Here is a 24,495-nt window from a genome sequence, read left to right as displayed (position 1 = left end):
CAGTGGTCAGTGCACATCATAGCTATTGGCCAGTCTTCTAGTTGTAACGGTCATTAGGCTTTTATATAGATTACTGGAAGATATTTTATTTGGACTCTTACACATCTATATATAGAAAAGCCTAAGCAATCGACACTCTGACTGGTACCTATGATGTGCAATGGCCACCAGGGACAGACACTCCAACCATGACGTGCACTGACCACTAGGGGTCAGACACTCAGCACAGGAGCTGCTGAGTTGCAGTTACTTGGCAGCTGCAGTTCTTGGGTGACACAGCTGGACCCAGAGAAGCAGGAGCCCAATTCCGGGACCCCTTGGGGGATATTGGAGAGCCAATTTCAGCCTGATCTCCACAGGCTGGCCAGGCCAAGGGACCCCACCTTGTGCACAAATCCATGCACTGGGCCTCCAGTAAAATATAAAGGACATAATTTAATACTTTGTTTATGACAGACTATATGGCAAATAGGCTACAATATATCAGTACACCTCTATTTTGCTCTATCCCACACCCACCAAAAGTCCACATCATCATTGATAACAGCTCAGTCATCAAATTCTCTATCACAGAGCGGTTGAACTACTATCAATATACAATTCAACTTTATTCAAAATTCCAGCAGCACCATCTCATGAGTATACATTACTATCTACACTATTAAAAGAGAAATATGCAAATTGACTGTCACTTCATGGTGCCCACCAGCCAATCAGGAGTGAGTATGCAAATTAACCTGACAAGTCTGATGGCAACCCCACCCTCCAGCAGCTCTGGGCCTCTGGGCATCACGCATGCAGGCGTGGAGTGGCCAGGCCAGGCAGGTAGAGGGAGCTACAGGAGCGGCACTCTAGCCAGAGTGAAGACTGAAGGCAGCAGCCAGAATCAAGGCCTAGATCCCGAGTGCTGAAGGAAAACCGGTGCTGGCAGCCAGGGGAAGAAAGGCCTATGCACAAATCTTCATGCAAAAGGCCTCTAGTTGTGTTATTATGGGATACCCACACGGCTAAGAACTAATATGCTTTACCCCTACAGTAAATATACCACACTGCCATGTTCCCTAAATTTTCACACATATTTTAAATTGTCCTCTGTCTTCAACTGTCAGATCACCATGACATTGCTGCTTACATAAAAGTAAATGCAGCCCTGACCAGTTTGGCTCAGTGGATCGAGAGTCAGCCTACAGAATGAAGGGTCCCAGGTTCAATTCCAGTCAAGGGCATGTATACCTTGGTTGTGGGCACATCCCCAGTAGGAGGTGTGTAGGAGGCAACTGTCAATGTCTCTCTCTTATCGATGTTTCTAACTCTATCCTTCTCCCTTCCTCTCTGTAAAAAATCAATATATTTAAAAAAATAAAATAAATAAATGCAAATATTTATGAAAGCATCTAGTCCAGGGTTAGCTCTGTGCAGATGCTAACTAAATTAGCTCAACATAATTAGACAATGTATTTTACCTAAATAGGATACTTAACAATGACATTTTTTACAATGTGATCATAATTATTTCTAGATGAAAGGTATTCACTATGAAGTTGGTAATTCACTAAAATTAAAGAATCAAGAGGTAGTGATGAATGAAGACCAGCTCCTACCTGTGGGATCAAATAAGGCTTGGACATCAATGGCGTCGGGAAGACCGACAAGACTGAGCTCATCCCATAATTGAATAACCTGGTCATCAGAAGCAGTCTGCGTGCTCACACTCACACACGATACGGTATTCTGCTGAGGAGACCGTTCTCTAGGGAAATAAAATAAAACTGATGTGAAAGTGGTAACAACCAAAATGTTTCATTTTATAAGTTAAACATCACTTATTGCCAGGTCATCTTTAATTTATTAGGCATAAGCTGTCATAAAACAACTTTTAGAACACATCTGTTATTACTCATACACAGTGTAAGCAACAACTAAAAAGTCTATAAATAAGTAAAAAAAAGGTAAAAATCACAGTTTCACATTTATTTTGCCATTCTATAACTATTTTTTAAACTATATACATATATATATATACACACACACATATATATAAAGTTATATATATATATATATATATATATATATATATATATATATATATTTTTTTTTTTTTTTTTTAACTTGAGCTCTAAAATTCTTATCAGGAGCCATATTTTATCATATGAAGTAAATATTCTCTTTGGTCTTTCTTTAAAGCTTATAAAACTTAACTCATTCAAATCAGAAATTTAATTTGCTTTTCTGTAAGTGAGGTCTACCACTGCAGAGCTGGCAGTTGTTTATGTAAAAAAGGTTATTTCTCGGGGGAAATGAAAATGCACTAAGTGTGAAGATGGAGGCGTGGGAGCAGAGCATGTCATCTGGAGCTGCTTATGGTCCCTTCGACAAATCTCGGCAGCTGGTCTGCCGCAGGTTCTCTCTACCAAGACCGCACCTCACAAGTCAGAAGTAAAAAAGGCAAAAGCAAAATAGCCACCAGAGAGTTGGAGACAAGGAAGATGATGATGTAACAGTAAAAACCACAGTATACAAACCAACACTGAATAAGGTACACAATAAATGGGAGATTTCAGACTTCCAAGGCCCTTAAACTTCAGGTATTAAGATAATTACATAAATAACAACTGCTATTGCATTTAAACATGAAGCGTGGGCATCCAGGTAGCTGTCAGTAAAATGCTATGTCTCCTGTGGCACAGTATCTGACCTACCACCTGGATTAAATGCTATGGAATTACGCACTATGGAATATAGATCACAACTCACTGCCCTTCTGTCTGCTGGGTATTTACCACGACTCCTATTAAAAGAGTATCAACACACTGACCAAGGTACTAAACTTTTATACCTGGAATCATTGGAAGAAAAAAAAGTATTAACATATTTCAGTAAGTATATTTAAATATCAAACCATGTAAAAATAACCAATATGTTTTATATTTAGCATTAAAAATTCATAGACTTAATTTTTTTTTAGAAAGTTTAGCATACTGTGCTATCTTTAAATTCTCATTTTTCTAAATGTCCACAGAATATGAGAACAAACTCTTTCCTATAAATATAATCTCCATTCCTACAAATATAGTCTTCATTATTAATCATTATTATTTTATTGGGAGGGGGGAAAACACTAGTAGCCCATTTATAATGACTAATATACCATTTTTGACATGTTTCCTTTGTACCAGTCTTTTATGGGAGGATGGGTATAAAAACCAATGGGATGGCTAACCAGTCTATTACTAACCAGTTTTTAACCCAAGGCTTAATCAATTTCCCCTTCAGGTTTTCAACCAGTTTGTATGTATGCACCCAATCAGTAAGATGACAGCAACCCTCCTTGGGAAAGAGAATCAAGAGAAGCCAGATGAAGAACATACCCCCGAAATTTTAAGTATAAACAAAAGGAAAGTAGAAATAAACCCTTTATTACATAGCTTTCTATTTAGCAAATCAAGAAGAAAGAACAATTTAAAAATCTCCTTTACAAATTAAAAAACAAAAAACAAAAAACAACTAGCTGTTCATCTAATTTACAGCCCATTAGTTACATATTCTGTAAATATTTAAAATCACTACCAACCTAAATTGTTTTCTCTTAAATGATTTCCAAATTTTATAAATGTGCTTTATTCCTAAGATCCACTAACTGGCTTATTAACATTACTTAATAACTTGGTAAACTCTAAGTGTGCATAAAAACTTTCATTAAACCAAAAAAAGCTATTTTTACATAATAAACATCTTAGCTCATAAACATTTTCACTAAAAATTAGCTTATAAAATAAGTAAGTATTGAAACCCAACTGTATTCCACAGAACAGGTGTTGACATAATTGTCATTATTCAATGCAGAACATGAAGATATAAGATATAACCTGGTCCAATCCATAAATTTGTATTATTGATGAACATTGTAATGGGGGATGGGTATAAAAACCAAAGGAATGGATAATCAGTCAATTACTAATGGGTCCTAACCAGCGGCTCAATCAGATTTACCTGTCAGGTTTTAAGGTGCTGATGTCAACCCTGAGGACAGCAGCCCTCCTTAGGATTACAGCAGTCCTCCGTAGGATAAAACCACTCATTTTATCACAATGGGAAAGCTGGCGTGTATGATTAAAATATCGAGACTCCAGATACAGTACTTCTAAACTTCCTTAAACTGTTCCACCTTAAACTCTTTTAAAAGACTCTCTCTTGTGATTTTTTCATTTCCTACTTCAGGTCTTCAAGGCATTGGCAGCAGTCCAAAAGAAGGAACCAATCAAATAGGTACAACACAACAATGCCTTAGAACTGAACTCTGGAGGGAAGCCAGACAAGCACTTGGAGGATGACATCATCACCCTCCAGGGGCAGAACTGGCGAGGCTTCCAAGCTAAATTAATTTTACACTTTCTCGTGGACCTCAGAAAATCCTGTTCTCTTGACTACCAAAGCCAAATCCAAAGATTAATAAGATGGCCTTTAACCAAACCTGTACAACATATAAAGAGATTCTTAACTTTATTAGACAAAAGTGTTTAATATATATTGTAGATATACAAATATTTTTGTTTCTTTTTTTTAAAAAAAAGAAAAGAACATCTTTAACTTTAGAAAGGGCATTCTCAGCATATAATTACTACTTAGAAAGAAAGCAACTCCACACTATATTGTGATAAGAGTTTACAAGACAGCTCAACATTCTCTGAACCATAAAAATAAATCAATAAATGGTACATAAAGAACATTAGTGAAAAACACTTTGATTTTGCTGTTCTCTTATTATATTCTTACAAACCATTAAAAACTTACTTAGAGAAAGAAAAGACTTCATTAATTTTTTTAAACCTTCTTTTCCATTTACATTATGTTCTTTAAAGTTCTCTTCTACAAATTAACTTTTTGTGATCACATTGATTTTAATATACTGTTAAGATAGCAAATTTTTAAAAATAAGAAATTTTGAGAAAAGGAGTGTTTGTTGGTTTAATGCTGAGTCATAGAGACCCTATGAAAGTTGAAAACATGAGAAACTGTTCAGTAACACCATTTATACAGTCACAAACAATGCAATAAAGAGAACTTATATAGTCATAATGCATTCCAGCCACTTAAATTAAAATTGCTTACTTTTGCCCTAGCCAATTTGGCTCAGTGGTTGGAACATCGGCCCTTGGGCTTGAGTCTCAGGATTGATTCTAGTCAAGGCCACATACCTCAGTTGCAGGCTGGATCCCCCTGACCCCAGGAGGGGTGCATGTGGGGGGCAACCAATTGATGTGTCTCTCTCACATCCATGTTTCTCTCTGTGTCTCTCCCCCTCCCTTCCACTCTCTCTAAAAATTAATGGGAAAAATATGTCCACAGGTGAGGCTTACCAAAACATAAATAAAAAATTGCTTACTTTCTCTGTCCTCTCTGTTTTCGTGGTGCTGAGTTCTGAATTTTCTCACAGGTCCCATTGCTGTTGTCATCCATGTCCTTCTTGCTACAAGGCTGGTTTTTCCACGGCAAGATAAATCCAGGCGTTACTCTAAATTGTCTTAGGTCTCCTTGTCCTAAGGAACTTTTTTCACCACAGTAACAAAAAGCACAGAGCTGTTCACTGGTAGAAATGAAAGTAAAGGAGAAAGTGAAATTTAATTTTTCAAAGTGACAGCTACAGGTAGCTGTGTTTTAAAATTAAATATTGTGTTTTTAGTAAGACATTTTTAAATACTAATATGTCTACAGCATAAGAGCAATTAAGTTTAATAACAATTATACATTTGCAATTCTACTTTTCCACAAGGTATTTTTTTAAAATAACAAACATATCAAATCAAAAATTATATTTGTACTTAGAAACACGATTTTCTTTTAAATATGATTTAAGAAACTCAAAGTATTAACAAGAATAAAGGAAGTAAAGCTAGGACTGGGGAAAAGGATAGGGTTTAATGGCCACACAATTACAGACCAGCTCTGTAAAACAAGTGGCGACAAAGTTTTTATTTAAACACCTGATAGGACGTTCTTTATGCATGATATATTACCGCCAACACAGACACAGGGAAAGATACGAAAACATAAATGTAAGTGGTTTCTGGGCTGGACAGTTAACCAGGGAGGAGTGAAAAGGGTTCGACAGGAATGGGAAAGGATGAAGAAGGGGAGCAAGGACTGGGAGAGCAGAGAAACCGTTTCCTAGGATACACTGTAATGACAGGTACCTGACATTATGCAATTATGAAAACTATGTAACACAAAGAATGAACCCTAGTGTAAACTATGCACTTCAGTTAGTAATAATGTGTCACATCTGGTGTACCAGTTGTAACAAATGTGCCACACTAGTGAACAATGCTAACAATAGGGGACGTAGAGGCAGGAGAAGGTTGGCACTGGGAACTCTACCATCCGCTTGATTTTTCTGTATACCTGAAATTGTCCTAAACAATAAAATCTGTTAATTTTTTAAAGAAACTATTATAAAAATTAAAAGACAAGGACAATATATGCTGGTGGGGTGTATGCTTAATGAGGGACTTTAGAAAGAACAGAATGAAAATTACTCTCTCTTGGGTATATTTCTTTTCACCACTCATTTACAACAGCTCCACCCAAATCTTTCTTCCCAGGAATCAAAGTTTCCGCCATCACCGCTGCCATATCTACCCATGAACTTCATAATGCCTTGCATTAAAAGGTGACAGAAATAATCTCTTTTAGGCAATTTTTTATTTGAAGAACTAATTGGCTTTATTAAATGATTCATGAATCGGGCAGTATCCTATCTAGCAACTAGAAGGGGCTCTCAATAATTATTTTTATCGACTAATTTGATGTGTCCCTCTCATATCCAGGTGTGTGTTCGTGTTCTCTCTCTCCCTCTCTCTCTCTCTCTCTCTCTCTCTCTCTCTCTCTCTCTCTCTCTCTCTCTCTCTCTTTCCCCCCCCACCCCTTCTTTCTATCCTACTACCCTCCCCCTTCTACTATCTCTAAAAATCAAAGGGAAAATAGGTCAGAATTAACAACAACAAAAGTGAAGGTGTAATAAAATCATTCCTAGAATTATAAGACCTCAGAAATTTTACCATACAATAGGCCCGCATGAAAATATTTTTAGAGAAGTACTCAAATTATTGAAGCATTAGGAAAGGTAATAAGAGATGTAGGAAGAAAGTTGAACATCTCAGAGTAATTTGTTAACTTTGGGGGGATCACAGAAACAACCCCTGGTCTCCACTTCAGATTTATAAAGCTGCAGAGCACTGCTCCCTCCTTGCCACCAACACTCGCCAGACAGTCTACAAATTCACATCTGTTTGCCCATCAGACTGCAGGAGCTGCAGGGCCACCAATTCACCCACAACTGAAGGACAGGCATTTTCATACAGAGATGAGATACAAGCACCTGCTGCATGTGAGGAAGAGGCCTCCTTATGCCTTACAAACAGGATAAGAAGAATTCAACAAAAAATTTAAGAAACTGAGAGAAACCAAGATGGCAGCATAGGTAAACACCTATACTGCTGCCTTGCACAACAATTTCAAAACTCCAACTGGAAGACAGAATGGACATCATCCAGAATCACCGGAAAGCTGGCTCAGTGGGAATTCTACAACTAGAAGGAAAGAGAAAAAGACACTGAGACTCAGAGGAACTGTGGAGGACAGAGGTGCGGAGACCCATGACGCGGTAAAGGCAGGCAGCTGAATGTGCAGCTGGCTTACTCACAGCACGGTTAGCTTTCTCATTCGGGAGGGAAACAAAACCTCCCAACTGCACTGAACCCCAGTGCAGAGACTTTTGGACACCCAGGCTCATTCAGGGAGAAACTGGACTGTCTGGCAGTGGGCGAAACTCAAGAGCAGCCTTCTCTCAGAGGTGCGTGTAGCCACTGCCATGGGACACTAAGACACATAGGCCTCTTAGAGAGGGCCTGATGGGAAACCAATGCTGTCTACTCCACCCAGAGACTCTACCCCAGGCGTCTTCAAACTACGGCCCGCGGGCCACATGCGGCCCGCAGAGGAGTCTGATCCGGCCCCGCCAGGTTTTTTGGGCAGTGAGCGCAGCTGAGGTGTTACAGTAGGAATTAGTAGTTCATATAGTCCGACCCTCCAGCTCTCTGAGGGACCGTGATCTGGCCCCCACTTTAAAAAGTTTGAGGACGCCTGCTCTACCCTATCCAAGCTGAGCACAGAAGCTCTCCCAGTGGAGACACAGCTGATCAACCTCCCCAGTGATACTAACAACAATCTAGGCTTAACTACAACAAGACTATGCACACAGCCCACAAAGGGGCACACCAAGAGTATCTACCTCAGGTAACTGGGGAGACTGAGCCACTGGGCCCTGCTAGGACACCTAGCATACAAAGCAGCTCCATCAACTCAGGGAAGCAGCGAAAATGTGAAGGCAAAAAGGGAGGTCACAAATGATGGAAATAGAGGGAAACAAACGAATGAATATAGAGGTCAAAACCACAGTTATAAGATTTTTCAAGAACTTTCTAGAAAAGGCCGATAAATTTAATGAGACCCTTGAGGATATGAAAAAGGATCAACTAGAAATTAAGCATACACTGACTGAAATAAAAAATATTATACAGAGACCTAAATGCAGATTAGATGATCCCAAAAATCAAGTCAAAGATTTGGGATACAAAGAAGCAAAAAACACTCCTCTGGAAAGGAGAAAAGAAAAAAGAATCCAAAAATATGAAGATAGTGTAAGGAGCCTCTGGGACAACTTAAAGTGTACCAACATCCGAATTATGGGAGTCCCAGAAGAAGAGAGAGAGCAAGATACTAAAAACCTATTTGAAGAACTAGTAACCCGAAAACTTCCGCCACCTGGTGAAAGAAATAGATCTACAAGTCCAGGAAGCGCACAGAAACCCAAACAAAAGGAATCCAAAGGGGACTACACCAAGACACATCATAATTAAAATGCCAAGAAGAGCAAAAGACAAAGAGAGAATATTAAAAGCAGCAAGAGAAAAACAGTTACCTACAAGGGAGCACCCATAGCTGATTTCTCAACAGAAACTATGCAGGCCATAAGGGAGTGACAAGAAATATTCAAAGTGATGAATAGCAAGAAACTACAACCAAGATTACTCTACCCAGCAAAGCTATCATTCAGAATTGAAGGATAGATAAAGAGCTTCAAGGATAGATAAGAAAAAGCTAAAGGAGTTCATCACCGCCAAACCAGAATCATATGAAATGCTAAAAATATTCTTTAAGAAGAGCAAGAAGAAGAAAAAGATAAAGATAAAAATTATGAACAACAAATACTTATCTATCAACAAGTGAATCTAAAAACCAAGGGAATAAAAAATCTGATGAACAGTATTAACTGGTAGATAGAATAGAATCAGGAGCATAGAAAGGGAGTGGACTGACAATTCTTGGGGGAAAAGGGAAGTGGGGGGTGCAGGAAGAGACTGGACAAAAAGCATACACCTATGGATGAGGACAGTGTGGGGGAGGTAAAGGCAGAGGGTGGGTTAGAAACCTGGTGGAGGTGAGCTATTGAAGGGGAAAAAGAGGGACAATTGTAATAATCTGAACAATAAAGATTTATCAAATTTTTTTAAAAATTCAAGAAACTAATGAAGGCTGAGTATCAAAATGTAAAACATCCATGACCTACAGACACAAGAGGAATCTGTCTTTGGATTTCCAATGTGCATGGGGAAGAGTCCCAAGGATGTGCCAGTTATGGTACTATCCTGTTTTCCCGAAAATAAGACAGTGTCTTATATTAATTTTTTCTCCCAAAGTTGCGCTAGGTCTTATTTTCAGGGGATGTCTTATTTTTGGGGAAACACGGTAGTTGGTGGAGGGGAATCTGGAAAGTCACAAAGATCCACCCAGATTGTCTCTCCCATTTTTCTTGGGAAACAAAAAACTTAGGCTGGTGGGAAGACAGCAAAAATCACCATGCTGCTGAAACCGGTATGGCTCAGGTCCCAGGTTCGATTCCGGTCAAGGGCATGTACCTTGGTTGCGGTCACATCCCCAGTGGGGGGTGTGCAAGAGGCAGCTAATCGATGATCCTCTCTCATCGATGTTTCTAACTCTCTATCCCTCTCTCTTCCTCTCTGTAAAAAATCAATAAAAACTATATTTTTTTAAAAATCACCATGCTGCAATGGTGATGACCAACTGTGGATGGAGGAATAGAATTGGAGGGACTTTTAACTCTGGACAAGGAGCAAGACTACATCCTGGACCCAGTTCTCCCACAGCTGGGGGATTTGGCGGGACCACTGAGAATACCAATCCCTGAAACCTAAGGGCACTGTGCCTAAGAATCAATTTGAATCAAAACAAGAAGCATCCTTCCTACCCACTCTCCAGTGGAACTCACACATCACTAGTGGGAGCACAGAACAGTACAGTGCATGAGGAAACACTGTGTTTCCCTTTAAAATGATCTCTCTCTCAGGCATTTGTCCAAATGAAATAAAAACCCTATGTTCACACCAAAACCTAGAAGAGACTATTTACACCAATTTTATTCATAACTGCCAAGGAATGGAAACTGCCCAAATACTCTGTACTGAGAAATGCATAAAAACCACCATGGTAGGCAACTCCATAAAACAGAACCCTACTCAGCAATAGAAAGAGAACAACCACAACATATGCAATCACACAGATGAACCTTGAATGCATTGTGCTAAGAAAAAGGATAGATACTTGATGGTTCCACTCACATGATGTATTTGCACAGCCAAAATGATAGGGACAGCGAATAGGTGAGTGGCTGTTGAGGGCAGAAGCCAAGGTCGGGGTGACAACAATGGGCTTCAGAGAAGTTTTGGTGTGATGGAACTGTTCTGTTGGGGTTTTATTTGTTTGTTTGTTTGTTTTGTTGTTGATGTTTTATTGATTTCAGAGAGGAAAGGAGAAGGAAAAGATAGAAACATCAATGATGTGAGAAAATCATTCATCAGCTGCTTCTTGCACACTCCCCCCTGAGGCTGAGCCCACAACCAAGGTACATGCCCTTGATCGGAATCGAACCCGGGACTCTTCACTCCACAGGCCAACGCTCTATTCACTGAGCCAAGCCAGCTAGGGCTGGAACTGTTCTTTACCTTCTGGGGTAGGGGTTATATGATAGAACTGAAAATGAAATGCCACGGATTGAAGAGAGATTAAAATATAAGACTTTTTTTTTAAAAAAAATCAATAAAAACTGTTTCAAATTCTTTCAAAACTAAATTCAATAAAGAATAATGAAGTCTGAGCCTTAATATAAGGAAAACCATCTGAAAAACAAACTATAATGTATAATCAATAGGGGAAAAAATTATCAATCTAATAGAATGCAGAAAAAAGCCCCGCCTTCTTAATTCACTCACCTCCAATACCTTGGCATGGCCAGACCAAATGATTTCCCAGGCCTCATATGGCTCTTGGGCCAGACATTCTCCACCTCTACGCTAGAGTATCGCTTGGTTCTACACCTGAGCCCACAGACACCCCTCCCCGCAACTACACAGAGAGGCATCAGCCTGAAATAAATGTAAAGCTACTAAATAATAAAATGCCATCCAGATTCACAACCTAAGCTGCACTCTCCTGTTGCTCATCTCCAACCAGCTGCACTCATGCTCTAACCTGATTTTGGCTTCTACACCAACTGAGACCAGGGAGCTCGCAGACTCTTCAGACACAGAGCGTTGCAGGGCCGGGGCCAGCCGCTTGCTGCCATCTGCCTCCACCTCAGCATCCTCTTCTGCAGACTGTTCTTTGATTTCTGCTGCATAGTGAACAAGAGAATAGAAAGTCATTTTTGCATTTATATTAATCTTTGATGAATTTACCGATTAAGCAATTGTCATAAAGGAAAAAGGATAACACAATGACAATACTTCACTAACAGAGGAAAAGTTTATGGCACAATTAATGGCATTGCTTATATATTTATTCTCTACTGCAATATGACAATCAAATAATATAAAACATATCGTGTTTTTTCGTTGTCCTCAAATTACAATTCACTCTAAGAAGTTTCCTCCTAGTAGGAACTGTTATAAACTGTTCAGGATTATAGCAGCTTGAATATGGAACAAATGTATTCCAAAGTAACTCATTAAAAAAAAACTTTCTTCACAATTTATAAATTGAGATTATGGTCAATTTGAAACAATCATTATGCCCTCTAATTATCAGCCACTCTAAAAGCTAAATAATTGAAAAGAACACACCTTCACTTTATTGCCTTTTCAACTATCGTCAAGACTTACCCCAAACACCTCACATGCATGTACTTTCTAAGGAGGCAACGGAACTGCTGCAAGGATTTTCTAACACGATCGATCACCCTTCCTATCTTTCTGCTCTGCAAACAGAAGTCTTGGCTTAGACCTCTAATTTCACTCAGATCTCTCTGCACCCCTACACACACACCTCACAGTCCCTCAAGCTCCTCCTCTCTGCCTGTCCTCCTCCACCACCAAACTTTATGAGTGACTCCACCCATGCCTGTACCACAGCAACCACCCTCTCCACCACCCAGGGCAGCAGAACCAATAATCGAAAATTCAACTGACACCAACGACTACCTCTTCCGCCTTTGTAAGCAGGGGGTACATCAGGTTACGTTAGGCTCTGGTGTCAAAAAGACTTGGTCCCAGGCCTGGCCGGCGTGGCTCAATGGTTGAGCATAGACTTAGGAATCAGAAGGTCACAGTTCAAATTCCCTGTCAGGGAACATGCCTGGGTTGCTGGCTCCGTCCCCAGTGTGGTGTGTGCAGGAGGCAGCTGATCAATAATTCTCTCTTATAATTGATGTTTCTCTCCCCCGACTCCTTCCCCTCTCTGAAGTCAATAAAAACATTTTAAAAAAGAGAAGATCTGGTCCCAGGTACCAACTCTACCAACTACTAACTATAGGTACAGTCATCTGTCTCAGCCTCGATCTACTTGCCCATAAGTTAGAAGATGCTAACATCTGTCCCTGCAGCTGGTTTCTCTCAGACCTCAAAATGCGGGTACAGCCCTCTCCACATGTGCTCTTTTGTGAGGCACTTAATTACTATCCAGGTCTCAACAGTCTCCTCTGGATTCCTAAATCCACATCTCTGACCCTCTTTCTTCTCCTGAGTTCCTGATCTAATTTCCACTGCACACGAGCCACACCCAGCAGCTGGAACACTGACCCTCACACCACATTTGATCTCTAATTTCTGGGTTAGCATTTCAATGAGTCCCCTACCTTTGGGACTATCAGAGTCTTCTAGATTAAAAATGAATGTTAGGGAAATATTTTGACAACTGAATAATTTGGAGAACTACTTAATTGTTTGGTTAGAAAAGGGGCAAATAATTATAAATCCTGTCAAATAATAAAATTGATAAGATGAGGCATCAAACAGATGGTTTTGTTTTTCCTATTTAAAAGAACATGTTTCTTTTTAAAATTGAAAGAGGAAAGTCGGTCCTAAGTTACATTTTTGTGGAGTCTATCAATCATGGCACCTGCCCTGCCTACCCCAGCCACAAAATGGATGTAGAGTACCTAAAATAAAAACTACCGACATAAAGTACACCCCATCAAAAGTTATAAAAAGATCTCCAAATTTTACTACATTAAAATTTTTAATTTATATACAACAAAGTCCTCCCATGAACAAAATGAAAAATATGCACAGATTGGAAGAAAATAAATGTAACCTGTATCCCCTAAACGGTATTCAAATCCAGAGTATGTAAGGTAGGGGTGTCGAACTCAATCAGAGAAGGGGCCAAAATCTAAAATCCAGCCTAAATCGCGGGCCGAATGGTTTACTGAACAGTCATAAACTGTCATTGTGATGGAAACGCAGCAGAGTGCAGTGATGACAGCGTGGTGCGGGCCACATTGCAAGGCCTGGAGGGACGGATTTGGCCCGCGGGCCTTGTGTTTGACACATGTGATGTAAGGTATTCCACAGATGAGTAAGTCACATAACCAATAGAAAAATGGACAAAGGACAAAACCCATACTTCATTCTCATACACTATATTCCTCAAGGTTTGTTTTGTTTTGAATAATATTTTTTTATTGATTTATGAGAAGGGAGAGAGATAGAAACATCAATGATGGGAATTACGAATCAGCAGGCCTCTGCACATCCCCCTACTGTGGATCCAGCCCTCAACCTGAGCTTGTGGCCCAAAGACCAGGAGTCAAACTGTGACCTCTGGGCTCACAGGCCAACGCTCAACCACTGAGCAACACTGTCTCCCAATGTTTTCTGCAGCCAAGCCTGACAAGTTCTCACCATGAGAAAATGACCAGAAGTGACCATGCAGCTTCTACCTCCCCTGAAAGAACTAACCATTCCCCCCTTCCCCATGCATGGAACACGGACCATCAGCCACTTGGATGTGGCACCGCAGGTGAGAGTAACGTGCCGAGGGACAACAGAGACATGAGACGGAAGGAACCTGGGACCACAGACAACCAGAGGGAGCAAAGATGCCCCATCAGGAGGGACCTCTCACTCTCAGAAATATTACACAAGACGAAGTTGTTTGTTTAAGCCACTGAGGTCTCTGTCTCAGCAGTTTAACCCATATCCTAACTAACACAGAAACTGGTATCAGGAGTGGGGAAATGCCACAGCAAAAACTTCCAATAGGTGGTTTGATGACCAGGCAATGAGAATGGTGACACTGGAGTTTAGAAATCAAATGACTCTTCTTATGTTATATCAAATATGTGCCAGATCTTGGACCTGCAATGACATGGAAAGAAGAGCGGGTATCTACAGAGCCTAGGGGAAAGCATCTGGAAAAAGCGAGGATTTGTACTGTTGGCCTTCAGTGCTTTTACAACCAAAGATACAAAGCAATACAGAGCTGTTAGAAAGTCTCTCTGTCCATTACATGCAGAGTCTTGTACAATGACGACATGTAAAATCCCTGCATGGGAGCATCTCACTTCTGCCCAGAGATGCCCAGCGCATGTGTGGGATACGCTTTCGGGCACCGTTTCTATTACTAGACAAGGAGAACGAGTCAGAGTTCAAAGAAGAGATGAGAAATGTAAATGAGGAAGAAGACTGTCTCAGAAGCTTGTAGGACTGACCCCAGGAACCGGGGTCACAGGCCATTGCCGTCCCCTGGAAAATTGTTCTAGAGCAGCTCTGTTTAGCTTCCACCCCTAACCTAGTCCCTCCACAGGGGGTGGCCTGCCTACTCACTACCACTCACAGCTTCTAGTCAGAACTTTTCTTCCCCTCAAAAAGAAAGTACATAACAAAACTTTTAACATTCTTAGATTTGTGTTTGTTTGTTTTGCTTGCAACCAAAGAAAAGCAAGTAGTGTCTCTCTCTCTCTCTCTCTCTCTCTCTCTCTCTCCCTCCCCCTCCCTCCCTCCCTCCCTCCCTCCCTCCCCCTCCCTCCCTCCCTCCCTCCCTCCCTCCCTCCCTCCCTCCCTCTCTCTCTCTCTCTCTCTCTCTCTCTCTCTCTCTCTCTCAAATTAGACCTAGGAGGAAGCGCGCAAGGTTAAACATGAATGTTAATGGTAGGTTGGTAATTTTCAAGTACACAACCTTCTGAAATTAGGTTCCCTACATTTCACAGGGAAGAAAAACAGACTCTTAACTATAGGCTTTTCCCCCCTTAGAAATGGGAGCAGGAAGGAATAAGCCTGAATTACAGAGAACACAAAATAAGACAGGCTCCAGGGGTCCATTCTGTTCTCTCTCTTCCCCTCTGCCCATGACCCTTACCCATATGTACTAAAGAAACAGCAGGGACAGTGGGTTTTGTTTTACTTTTGGTTTGGGTTTTGTTGTTTTGGTCCTTTGTCTTTACGGAATAAGGAAGACTCTTATACCTGCTTCTTAGAGAGCTGATCCAGGCACAAAATAGAAAAAGAAAAAGGCACCCATAAAGAACCTATCTTTTTAACTGTCACTCTTCATCCAGTGGAATAAGTTGGGTCTTACTGTCCATCAATGTCAAAGCAGGACAACTACATATGTGTTTGTGTCCCTCTCTTCTCCTAGCCCAAGTGCTCAGAAGATGTCAGAATGTCAGCAAGATGTGGAACACAGTGTTCTAGATGAAAGGACTACCAACCAGTGGCAATTGAGGAAACAGTTCTGACGCTGGTTGCCAGTTATCAGATTATTACTGAAAATGTACTCTTGAACACCATCCTGGGCTGGACCCTAAAGCAAGGAACTCCACTTCTGGGGAGGAGGGGGGAAGCCAGAGAGGGGGAGCCAGAGAGGGGAGTGATTTTATCCTCAGCCCTTACCAGTACTTAATCTGGAACCACTAGGTGTCACATGTGTGGGGTTAACGACACTAAAGAACCCATCTGATAGGGAGTTCCTAAGCAAAGTTGACACAGCTTTGTGCTTGGCAAGTCTTTGGGGAAACAAATGTAAATGACATATGATGGCAAACCAGATCTAAAGTTGTCATTCCACCTCTGACAACTGTTACTTAATCCTAAATAGTTGGTTCTGACAAAAATTTAATGAATAGCAAAACCTATTTGTTGGGGTATTTAAAATTAAAGTCTTGGAATTGAATGGTCCAGAATTTGCATACTCGTTGAGTCACTTGCTAGCAATGTGACATTGGCAAGTTACTTAACCACATCTCAAGTTCAGTGTGCTCATCATTTAAAAGGAAGCTAACTACCCATCTTGTGTGGCTCAGTGGTTGAACAATGACCTATGAACCAGGAGGTCATGGTTGGATTCCCAGTCAGGTCTCGTGCCCTGGTTACAGGCTCAATCCCCAGTGGGGTGTGGAGGAGGTAGCTGATCAATGAATCTCTCTCATCATTCATGTTTCTCTCTCTCTCTCTTTTTCCCCCCTTCCTCTCTAAATTCAATAAAAATATATTTTAAAGAATAAAATAAAAGGTAGCTAATTAATACCATCTAGTATAAAACTGTCTTTTGGATCAGAAAAGACAATACATGCAAAGACCTAGCCCCCTGCCGGAAGTATGCAGTAAGCGTGGTTATGTGGTTGCTATTCTGATTATCCACATTCACACACAACTAGGTATTAACTTGCCCACCTAGTTGGATAATACCCCCCAGACATCAAACACATGACATCAGATCCCACGTTATGAAACTGTTGTGAAAAGTAATAGGAATGAAAACGTATTCAGCACCTCTTGGCCTTGTGCTAGGGAGTTAATAAATCGCTGCTTTACAACAATTTTTCACCAAACAAAATAATTATTGACATACATTTTATTCAAATGGTTGCCAGTACAGAAATAGATTCAGGATCCTTATCTGTAAGGAGTCTAGCCAGGAGACAGCAAAAGGTAATGCCAAGATGCAGTAATTGTCGAGGTGGAAGTCAGGGTGGGATGAGAGGTAAGGGAAGAGATGAGGAGTGCAGCTGAGAAAGGAATGAGAAGCCCAGCTAAGAGTTTTCTCACTTCACCCTTCCCTTTTAAATAATAATAATATCTAACATAATATTCTTATTTAAACTATTAATATAAGGAAACTAAAGTCTGAAAAAAACAGCAAGCAAAGCTGGGAGTCAAAGCCAGAGGGCGCTCTTTCCACCAGCACACAAGGTAACAAGGCACTAAGGCACCTGGCACAGCACCTGGCTGGCGTGCAGGAGCTTTGCGGCTAAAGAGAAATGTTCTCTTTCCAAGGCTGTGTTACTGAGGAATGTTTGTTGAATATGAGATGAAATCTGAAAATACAGAGTTGCTCTCTCTTTTTTAAGCACTACTGAATTAAGATTAGAGAGAAAACACCTCACAGCCAAGTTCACAGAAATAAAACATTTTGATTTGGGACAATGATGAAATTATTTCTCTCAAAGGTTAAATAATTTATTTGAAAGGGCTGCATGTGCCCTATTAATATATTCAGCACACTTTCCAACATGACAGTGTGATAGACTATAAGGTGTCAAAAAAAGGCCAGTGCCCAATTATGGCCTCCCTCATTAGCACACAGTATATGCTCTCAAAGCAGCATATTTTTTAATGAATTTCTAAAATGCATTTAATCAAGTGTTCTAGATCTTGGAGAGAGAAGTTACATCTTTATTTTCAGTAACCTTTGAGATTTGGAGTTCTAAACAGCCACTTCATTATGAATGCACACAGCAGAGCTGGTATAGCCATACCTGTGTCTCGACACCAACAGGAAGCAGGTAATTTCTTATCACATTCAGTTTTGCAGATATCTTAAAATATCATTTACCTTCATCTCTACTCCTAAATTACAGTAATTGTTTAAAATTAGATTTTATAATTATGGGTGATTAAAAATCACATTACAAAAATTACAAATTTGGTTTTTTATTATTTTAATCTTACCTACATATACAGAAGCCTAAGAGACCATTACGACCAGTCGACCAGTCGCTCTAACACACACTGACCACCTAGGGGCAGACACACACATTGTGCCCTGGTGGTCAGTCCACTCCCAAAGCCAACTTCCCAAAGCTAATCTCCCACAGTCCCTCCCCTGGCCAGCCCCGATCGCTGGCCAGGCCAAGAGACCCCACCAGTGCATGAATTCATGCACTGGGCTTCTAGTTAAATATAATTATCTTTGTAGTCTTATATATCTTATCCATTTAAAACATAGGTTGGAAATGAGCCTGCCAAAGGGATCAATGGCACAGAAAGCATCTCTCATAGGAGATAGCACTTGCACTGGACTGCACTCTATGAAAACAGGCACCAAATCTGTTTTCAAACCAGAGTCTATCACAAAACCTGGATGACACTCAATACTTGTTAAACTCATTCTATACCATGTAATATAAACTGTGCAGACAAATCTTATTATACACATATACATAAAGACTTACAAAAAGCACATAGAAAGATACACAAAATACTTTAAATTGGCTAATATTTACTAATCACATTAGTCAACACTAGCAAGTTTTACTAGTAATCCAAACAATATGCTGGTTTCTATTAAGTAGAATAAAAATTACTTTTCTCTCCTAACTCCCTTTACCTCCACAGAATGACAATACTTTTCATGCTTCTTTTATACTAAGACTACAGAAGAAAATGTGTCTAAGAGAAATTGTTTGAATGTGTCCTTTTCTTCTTTTAAATAGCAGAGGCCAAAAGAAGTTGGGAGTTTCGACAGTTCCACTTTCTGGATGTGTTTGTATCTTACTGAATCTAGCATATCTACTGTAATCAAAATGTTAGCACTACTGCAGAAACAGAAAAAGAATTAGCACTACCACAGAAACAAAAAAATAAAAACACAAAAAATCAAACATTTTATTTATCTTACCTTTATTCACTAAACTACGTAAAATATTGATGCTGATTAATAGTATGAAGTAGCCACTTATTTTCAGAGCACAGAAAGACTTTTAAATGTAGCAACTAAAATATATATATATATATATATATATATATATATATATATATATATATGCGCAATCATTCAACCACTCAACCAGTAGCTATGATGCGCACTGACCACCAGGCGGTAGACACTCAATGCACAGGCATGGAAACATGAAGCAGACTGACGAATCTCAGAGGAAAGGGGAAATGGGGGAAGGCAGGAAGAGATTAGCCAAAGATCTTACATGCATACTAGGGCCTGGTGCATGGATTCGTGCACCGGTGGAGTCCCTAGGCCTGGCCTGTGGGGATCAAGCCAAAGTGGGCAATCCAACATCCCCCAAGGGTTCCCAGATTGCGAGAGGATGCAGTCCAGGCCGAGGGGACACACACCCCCGCCCCCCCAGCCTCTAGTAAATACATAAAAATGTGGCCTCGTTGGTGTGGGTCAGTGTCTGAATGTCAACCTATGAACCAGGAGGGTCACCAATTCAATTCCCTGTCAGGGCGTTGGTCTGGGTTGTGAGCTCAATCCCCAGTAGGGGGCTTGCAGGAGGGAGCCAATTGCTGTTTCTCTCTTTCCATCCTTTTCCCTTCCTCTCTCTCTAAAATAAATAAAAACATTTGAAAAATAAGTAAATGAATAAAAATGTGAAAGATTAGATTTCTCTAAGACGTAACCCTTTTTTATGAGCCCTTTTTTCTTTTAGTCCTCTTATATAAAATCAGTCAATATATTTCTACAAAAAGCTCTCAAACACATTGTCCAACACACAAGCACAGATAATCAGTTTTACGAGGAGGTAAGTCCACATGAACAAGAATGGGCAGAAACAGCCGAAACCGGTTTGGCTCAGCTGTAGAGCGTCGGTCTGCGGACTGAAAGGTCCCAGGTTCGATTCCGGTCAAGGGTATGTATGTTGGTTGAGGGCACATCCCCAGTAGGGGGTGTGCAAGAGGCAGCTGGTCGATATTTCTCTCTCATCGACGTTGCTAGCTCTCTTATCTCTCCCTTCCTCTCTGTAAAAAAATCAATAAAATATATATTTTTAAATGGGCAGAAACAACTGAAGCAGAGCCACAGGACTTTAGATATTGAAACCATCAAGCACAAACTTAAAACCACCTGTATTGACTATGTTAAAGGTAATAAAACTCACACATTACATTTCTCAAGAGAGACTAGAAAGTATAAAAAATAATGCTGCAAATTTTAAAAATAACAAGGGAATTTTTTTAAGAGTAAATGGGCTCAACTAGTATATATAACAACAGATTAGACAAAGCAAGACAAGTGTAAGAGAGCTAGAAGGTCTGGAATGATCTGTCTAGAATACAAAACAGAAGTCCAAAAATAATAAAAGGAAACAAAGAGAGGATAAATGGCAACAAATACGGTGAGATACAGTATGATGAGCATTTAATTAGAGAGAATGAAGTATGGTATAAAAGCATTACTGGAATATATAACAGCTGAGAATGTACAAAAACAAATGAAGTTTTCAAGAAACCTCAAATACCAAAATGAAAAAAACAATGAAAATATAAATTAATAACAAAAACAAAAAAGGAAATCTGCACAAATACTTAGAAATTTTAAAGATTCTGTCAAGCACCTGGCAAATCAAAGGGGAGATCAAAGCTAAAACTAAAAACCACTCAGAAAATAAAGCTAGTAAGAATAATATCCAAACAGAAAGGGAAACACCGTAAGTCATATTGAAAGAAAAAACTCACCAGCCTTAAGCAATTTATTTTTTCGTTTAGTAATTAAGGAAGATGAGTGAACCAAACATTACTCCATAAGCTGAAAAGGACATCCACAAAATGTCTACACCTCACATGATACAAACAGTGAGTTTAGCAAGATTGCAGAGTACAAGGCAAACATATAAAAATAAATCATAGCTTTATAATCAGAAAGCAGTTTTTGAACATGTATTATTTCTGCCCTAGCCAGTTTTGCTCAATGGATAGAGTGTCAGCCTGTGGACTGAAGGTCTCAGGTTTGATTCTGGTCAAGGGAACATGCCCAAGCTGTGGCCTCGATCCCCAGTAGGAGGTGTGCAGGAGGCAACTAATCAATGATTCTCTCTCATCACTGATGTTTCTATCCCTCTCTCCCTCTCCCTTCCTCTTTGAAATCAATAAATATATATATATATATATATATATATATATATATATATATATATATATACATACACACACACACACACACACACACACACACACACACACATATATATATATATATATATATATATATATATATATATATATATATTTTTTTTTTTTTTTTTTTTTAAGTGTGTCATTTCTGCCTGGCCAATGTGGCTCAATAGTTGAGTGTTAACCCATGAACCAAGAGGTGATGATTCGATTCTGATCATGGTACATGTTCAGGTTGTGGATTTGATCCCCAGTAGGGAGCATGCAGGAAGCAGCCAATTGATAATTATCTCTCATCATTGATGTTTCTATCTCTTTCTCCCTCTCCCTTCCCTTCCTCTCTAAAATTAATTTTAAAATATTTTTTAAACCAATAAACTTCTAGCCAGATTAACTAAGAAAAAAAGAGAAAGGATACAAATTATTAACATAAAAAATTAAAGAGGGTACATCCCTACAGACACCATGAACATTAAAATAATAATAAAGGAATACTATGAATAACTCTATGCCCATAATTTGATAACCCAGATGAAAAGGACCAATTACTTATAAGACATAATTTGCCAATACTCATCACAAGAAAGACACACTCTGAATAGGACTGTATCTGTTAAAGAAATTGAATCAATAATTGATATCTTCTAAAACAGAAAGCACCAAGTTTAGATTGTTTCACTGGTGAATTCTACTAAACACTGAAGGAAGATTTTATATCAATTCTGTATAATGTCTTATGGAAGATAGAAGCAGAGGGACTATTTTCTAACTCATTCTATGAGGCCAGTATACCCTAATATCAAAGAGAAACAAAGATTTTACAAGAAAAAAAAAAAAACTCATACCAATATCTCTCATGAACATAGATGCAAAAATCTCAACGAAGTATTAGCAAATTAAATCCAACAAAATATAAAAAGAATTATACATCATGACCAAGTGAGATTTATTCCAAGTATGCAAGGCTAGTTCAATATTTAAAAATCAATTACTGTAATCCATTGCATCACTAGACTAAAATGAAAAATCACAGCATCATTATCAACAGATGCAGAAAAAACATTTGCTAAAATCTATTTATAATTAACACACACACACACACCTCAGTAAACTAGGAATAAAGGGGAACTTCATCAACTTGATAAAGAATTGCACAAAAAAAGAAACCTAAAGCCAATATCATATTTAATGGTGAGAAAATAGCTTTCCTAGAAAGATCAGGAGGAAGGACGGATGAATCAACACACCTTTTCAATAATGTACTTACTGGAAGTTTTAGCTACTGCAATAAGACAGAAAAAGAAATAAAAGGCATACTGGTTGGGAAGAAGGAAATAAAACTCTTTGAAGACATCTCTGTAGAAAATCTGAAAGAATCAACAAAAAACCTCCTGGAACTAATAAGCTATTATAGAAAGATTTCAGGATACAAAGGTTAATATGCAAAAGTCAATCACTTTCTTATACACCAACAATAAACAAGTGGAAACTGAAATTTAAAAATATATATACCATTAATATTAGCACCTCCCCCTCAAAATGAAATACTATTTCACCTTCATTGATTAGACAACTCAATACTGTCAGGATGTTAGTTCCTCCCTATTTGAACTATATATTCAGTGAAATACTAATCAAAATCCCAGCAAGTTATTTTGTGGGTACCAACAAAGTGATTCTAAAGTTTATATAGAAACTCAGAATAGCCAACGCAAGGTTGAGTGTAGAGAGCGCCTGGGAAGGCACATGGGCATATCTTTATTTATTTATTTATTTATTAATATATTTTATTGATATTTTTTTTACAGAGAGGAAGGGAGAGAGATAGAGAGCTAGAAACGTCAATGAGAGAGAAACATTGACCAGCTGCCTTTCGCACACCCCCTACCGGTGATGTGCCCACAACCAATATACATGCCCTTGACCAGAATCGAACCTGGGACCTTTCAATCCGCAGACCGATGCTCTACCACTGAGCCAAACCGGTTTCGGCCATGGGCATATCTTTAATTATTGTCAGCTGAATCCAGTGGCACTGGCAGAGCCATGTCCTGGAAACAGGCCTAACCAGAGGCAGGAGTGTTGTCAGCTTGACCTTCAGTCCAGGTGCCAGAGGGTGGGTTTCATTATCTAAATCCAGCCAAGCACAAGGAATGAATACGACTCGGGCCCACCCAAGAATGCACATAATCTCCTTTGTCTTGACTTTTAGTAAGACTTCCTGTTTTTTTCTGTGTAAAATAAACACGCTTTATCGGCTCAGGGTCACTGTCCCTGTCCCTGTCTCTCCATCAGAGGACAGGGGTCCCACCCGGACCCAGCTTTTTCCTTCCATCTCTGTGTCTGTCTCTTTCTTTCATTTTCTCAATGCCCAGCAGCCCCTACTCAGGAACCGCACCGCTCTCTAGCCGAGCTAAATGCAGAAAAGAAAGAAATATTTACAGCTGAAGAAAGCCAAAGAGAGAGAAGACTGACACTACCTGATTCCAAAACCTCTATAAAGCTACAGTAATTAAGACACAGTAGTACTGATGAGAATTAGAAAACCAAATCAATGGGACAAAATGGACAGCCCAGAAACAGACCTACTAAATATAGCTGACTGATCTCTGAGAAAAGAGCAAAGGCAATACAATGGAGAAAAGATGGTCTTTTCTACAAATAGTGTTGGACATCTATGCACACAAAAATGAATCTAGACACAGGCCTAACTCAAAATGAATCAGAGACCCAACTATGAAAGGCAAACCTATAAATCTCTTAGAAGATAACAAGAGGAAAAAATCTACATGACTTTGGATGTGGCAAGGAATTTTTTAGATACAACACCAAAGGCATGATAAATAAAAGGAACAACTGATAAATTAGACTTCATTAAAATTAAAAATTTCTGCTTTGTGAAAAACACTGCCAAGGGAAATAGGAAAAAATATTTGCAAAGGACTCTTATGCAAAATATAAAAGAACTTAAAACTCAACAATAAGGGGGGAAAAACACCTTGATTTAAAAATGGGC

The 24,495-nt window shown here is 39.3% G+C and overlaps 1 protein-coding gene across 1 annotated transcript in view; it reads right to left on the bottom strand.

Annotated features, from left to right (window-relative positions):
• KMT2C (lysine methyltransferase 2C) overlaps positions 1-24,495 on the bottom strand; it is a 240,541-nt gene that overhangs the window by 141,308 nt on the left and 74,738 nt on the right. Inside the window, 3 exon segments of the mRNA XM_036412645.2 lie at positions 1,602-1,750; positions 5,384-5,584; positions 11,605-11,746. Coding sequence (XP_036268538.1) covers positions 1,602-1,750; positions 5,384-5,584; positions 11,605-11,746 — 492 coding nt within the window.

This window comes from Pipistrellus kuhlii, unplaced genomic scaffold (assembly GCF_014108245.1).
Source record: "Pipistrellus kuhlii isolate mPipKuh1 unplaced genomic scaffold, mPipKuh1.p scaffold_m20_p_47, whole genome shotgun sequence".
NCBI lineage: Eukaryota > Metazoa > Chordata > Mammalia > Chiroptera > Vespertilionidae > Pipistrellus > Pipistrellus kuhlii.
Note: the sequence above shows the minus strand (reverse complement) of the source record. Positions and strands in the feature narration are given on the sequence as shown.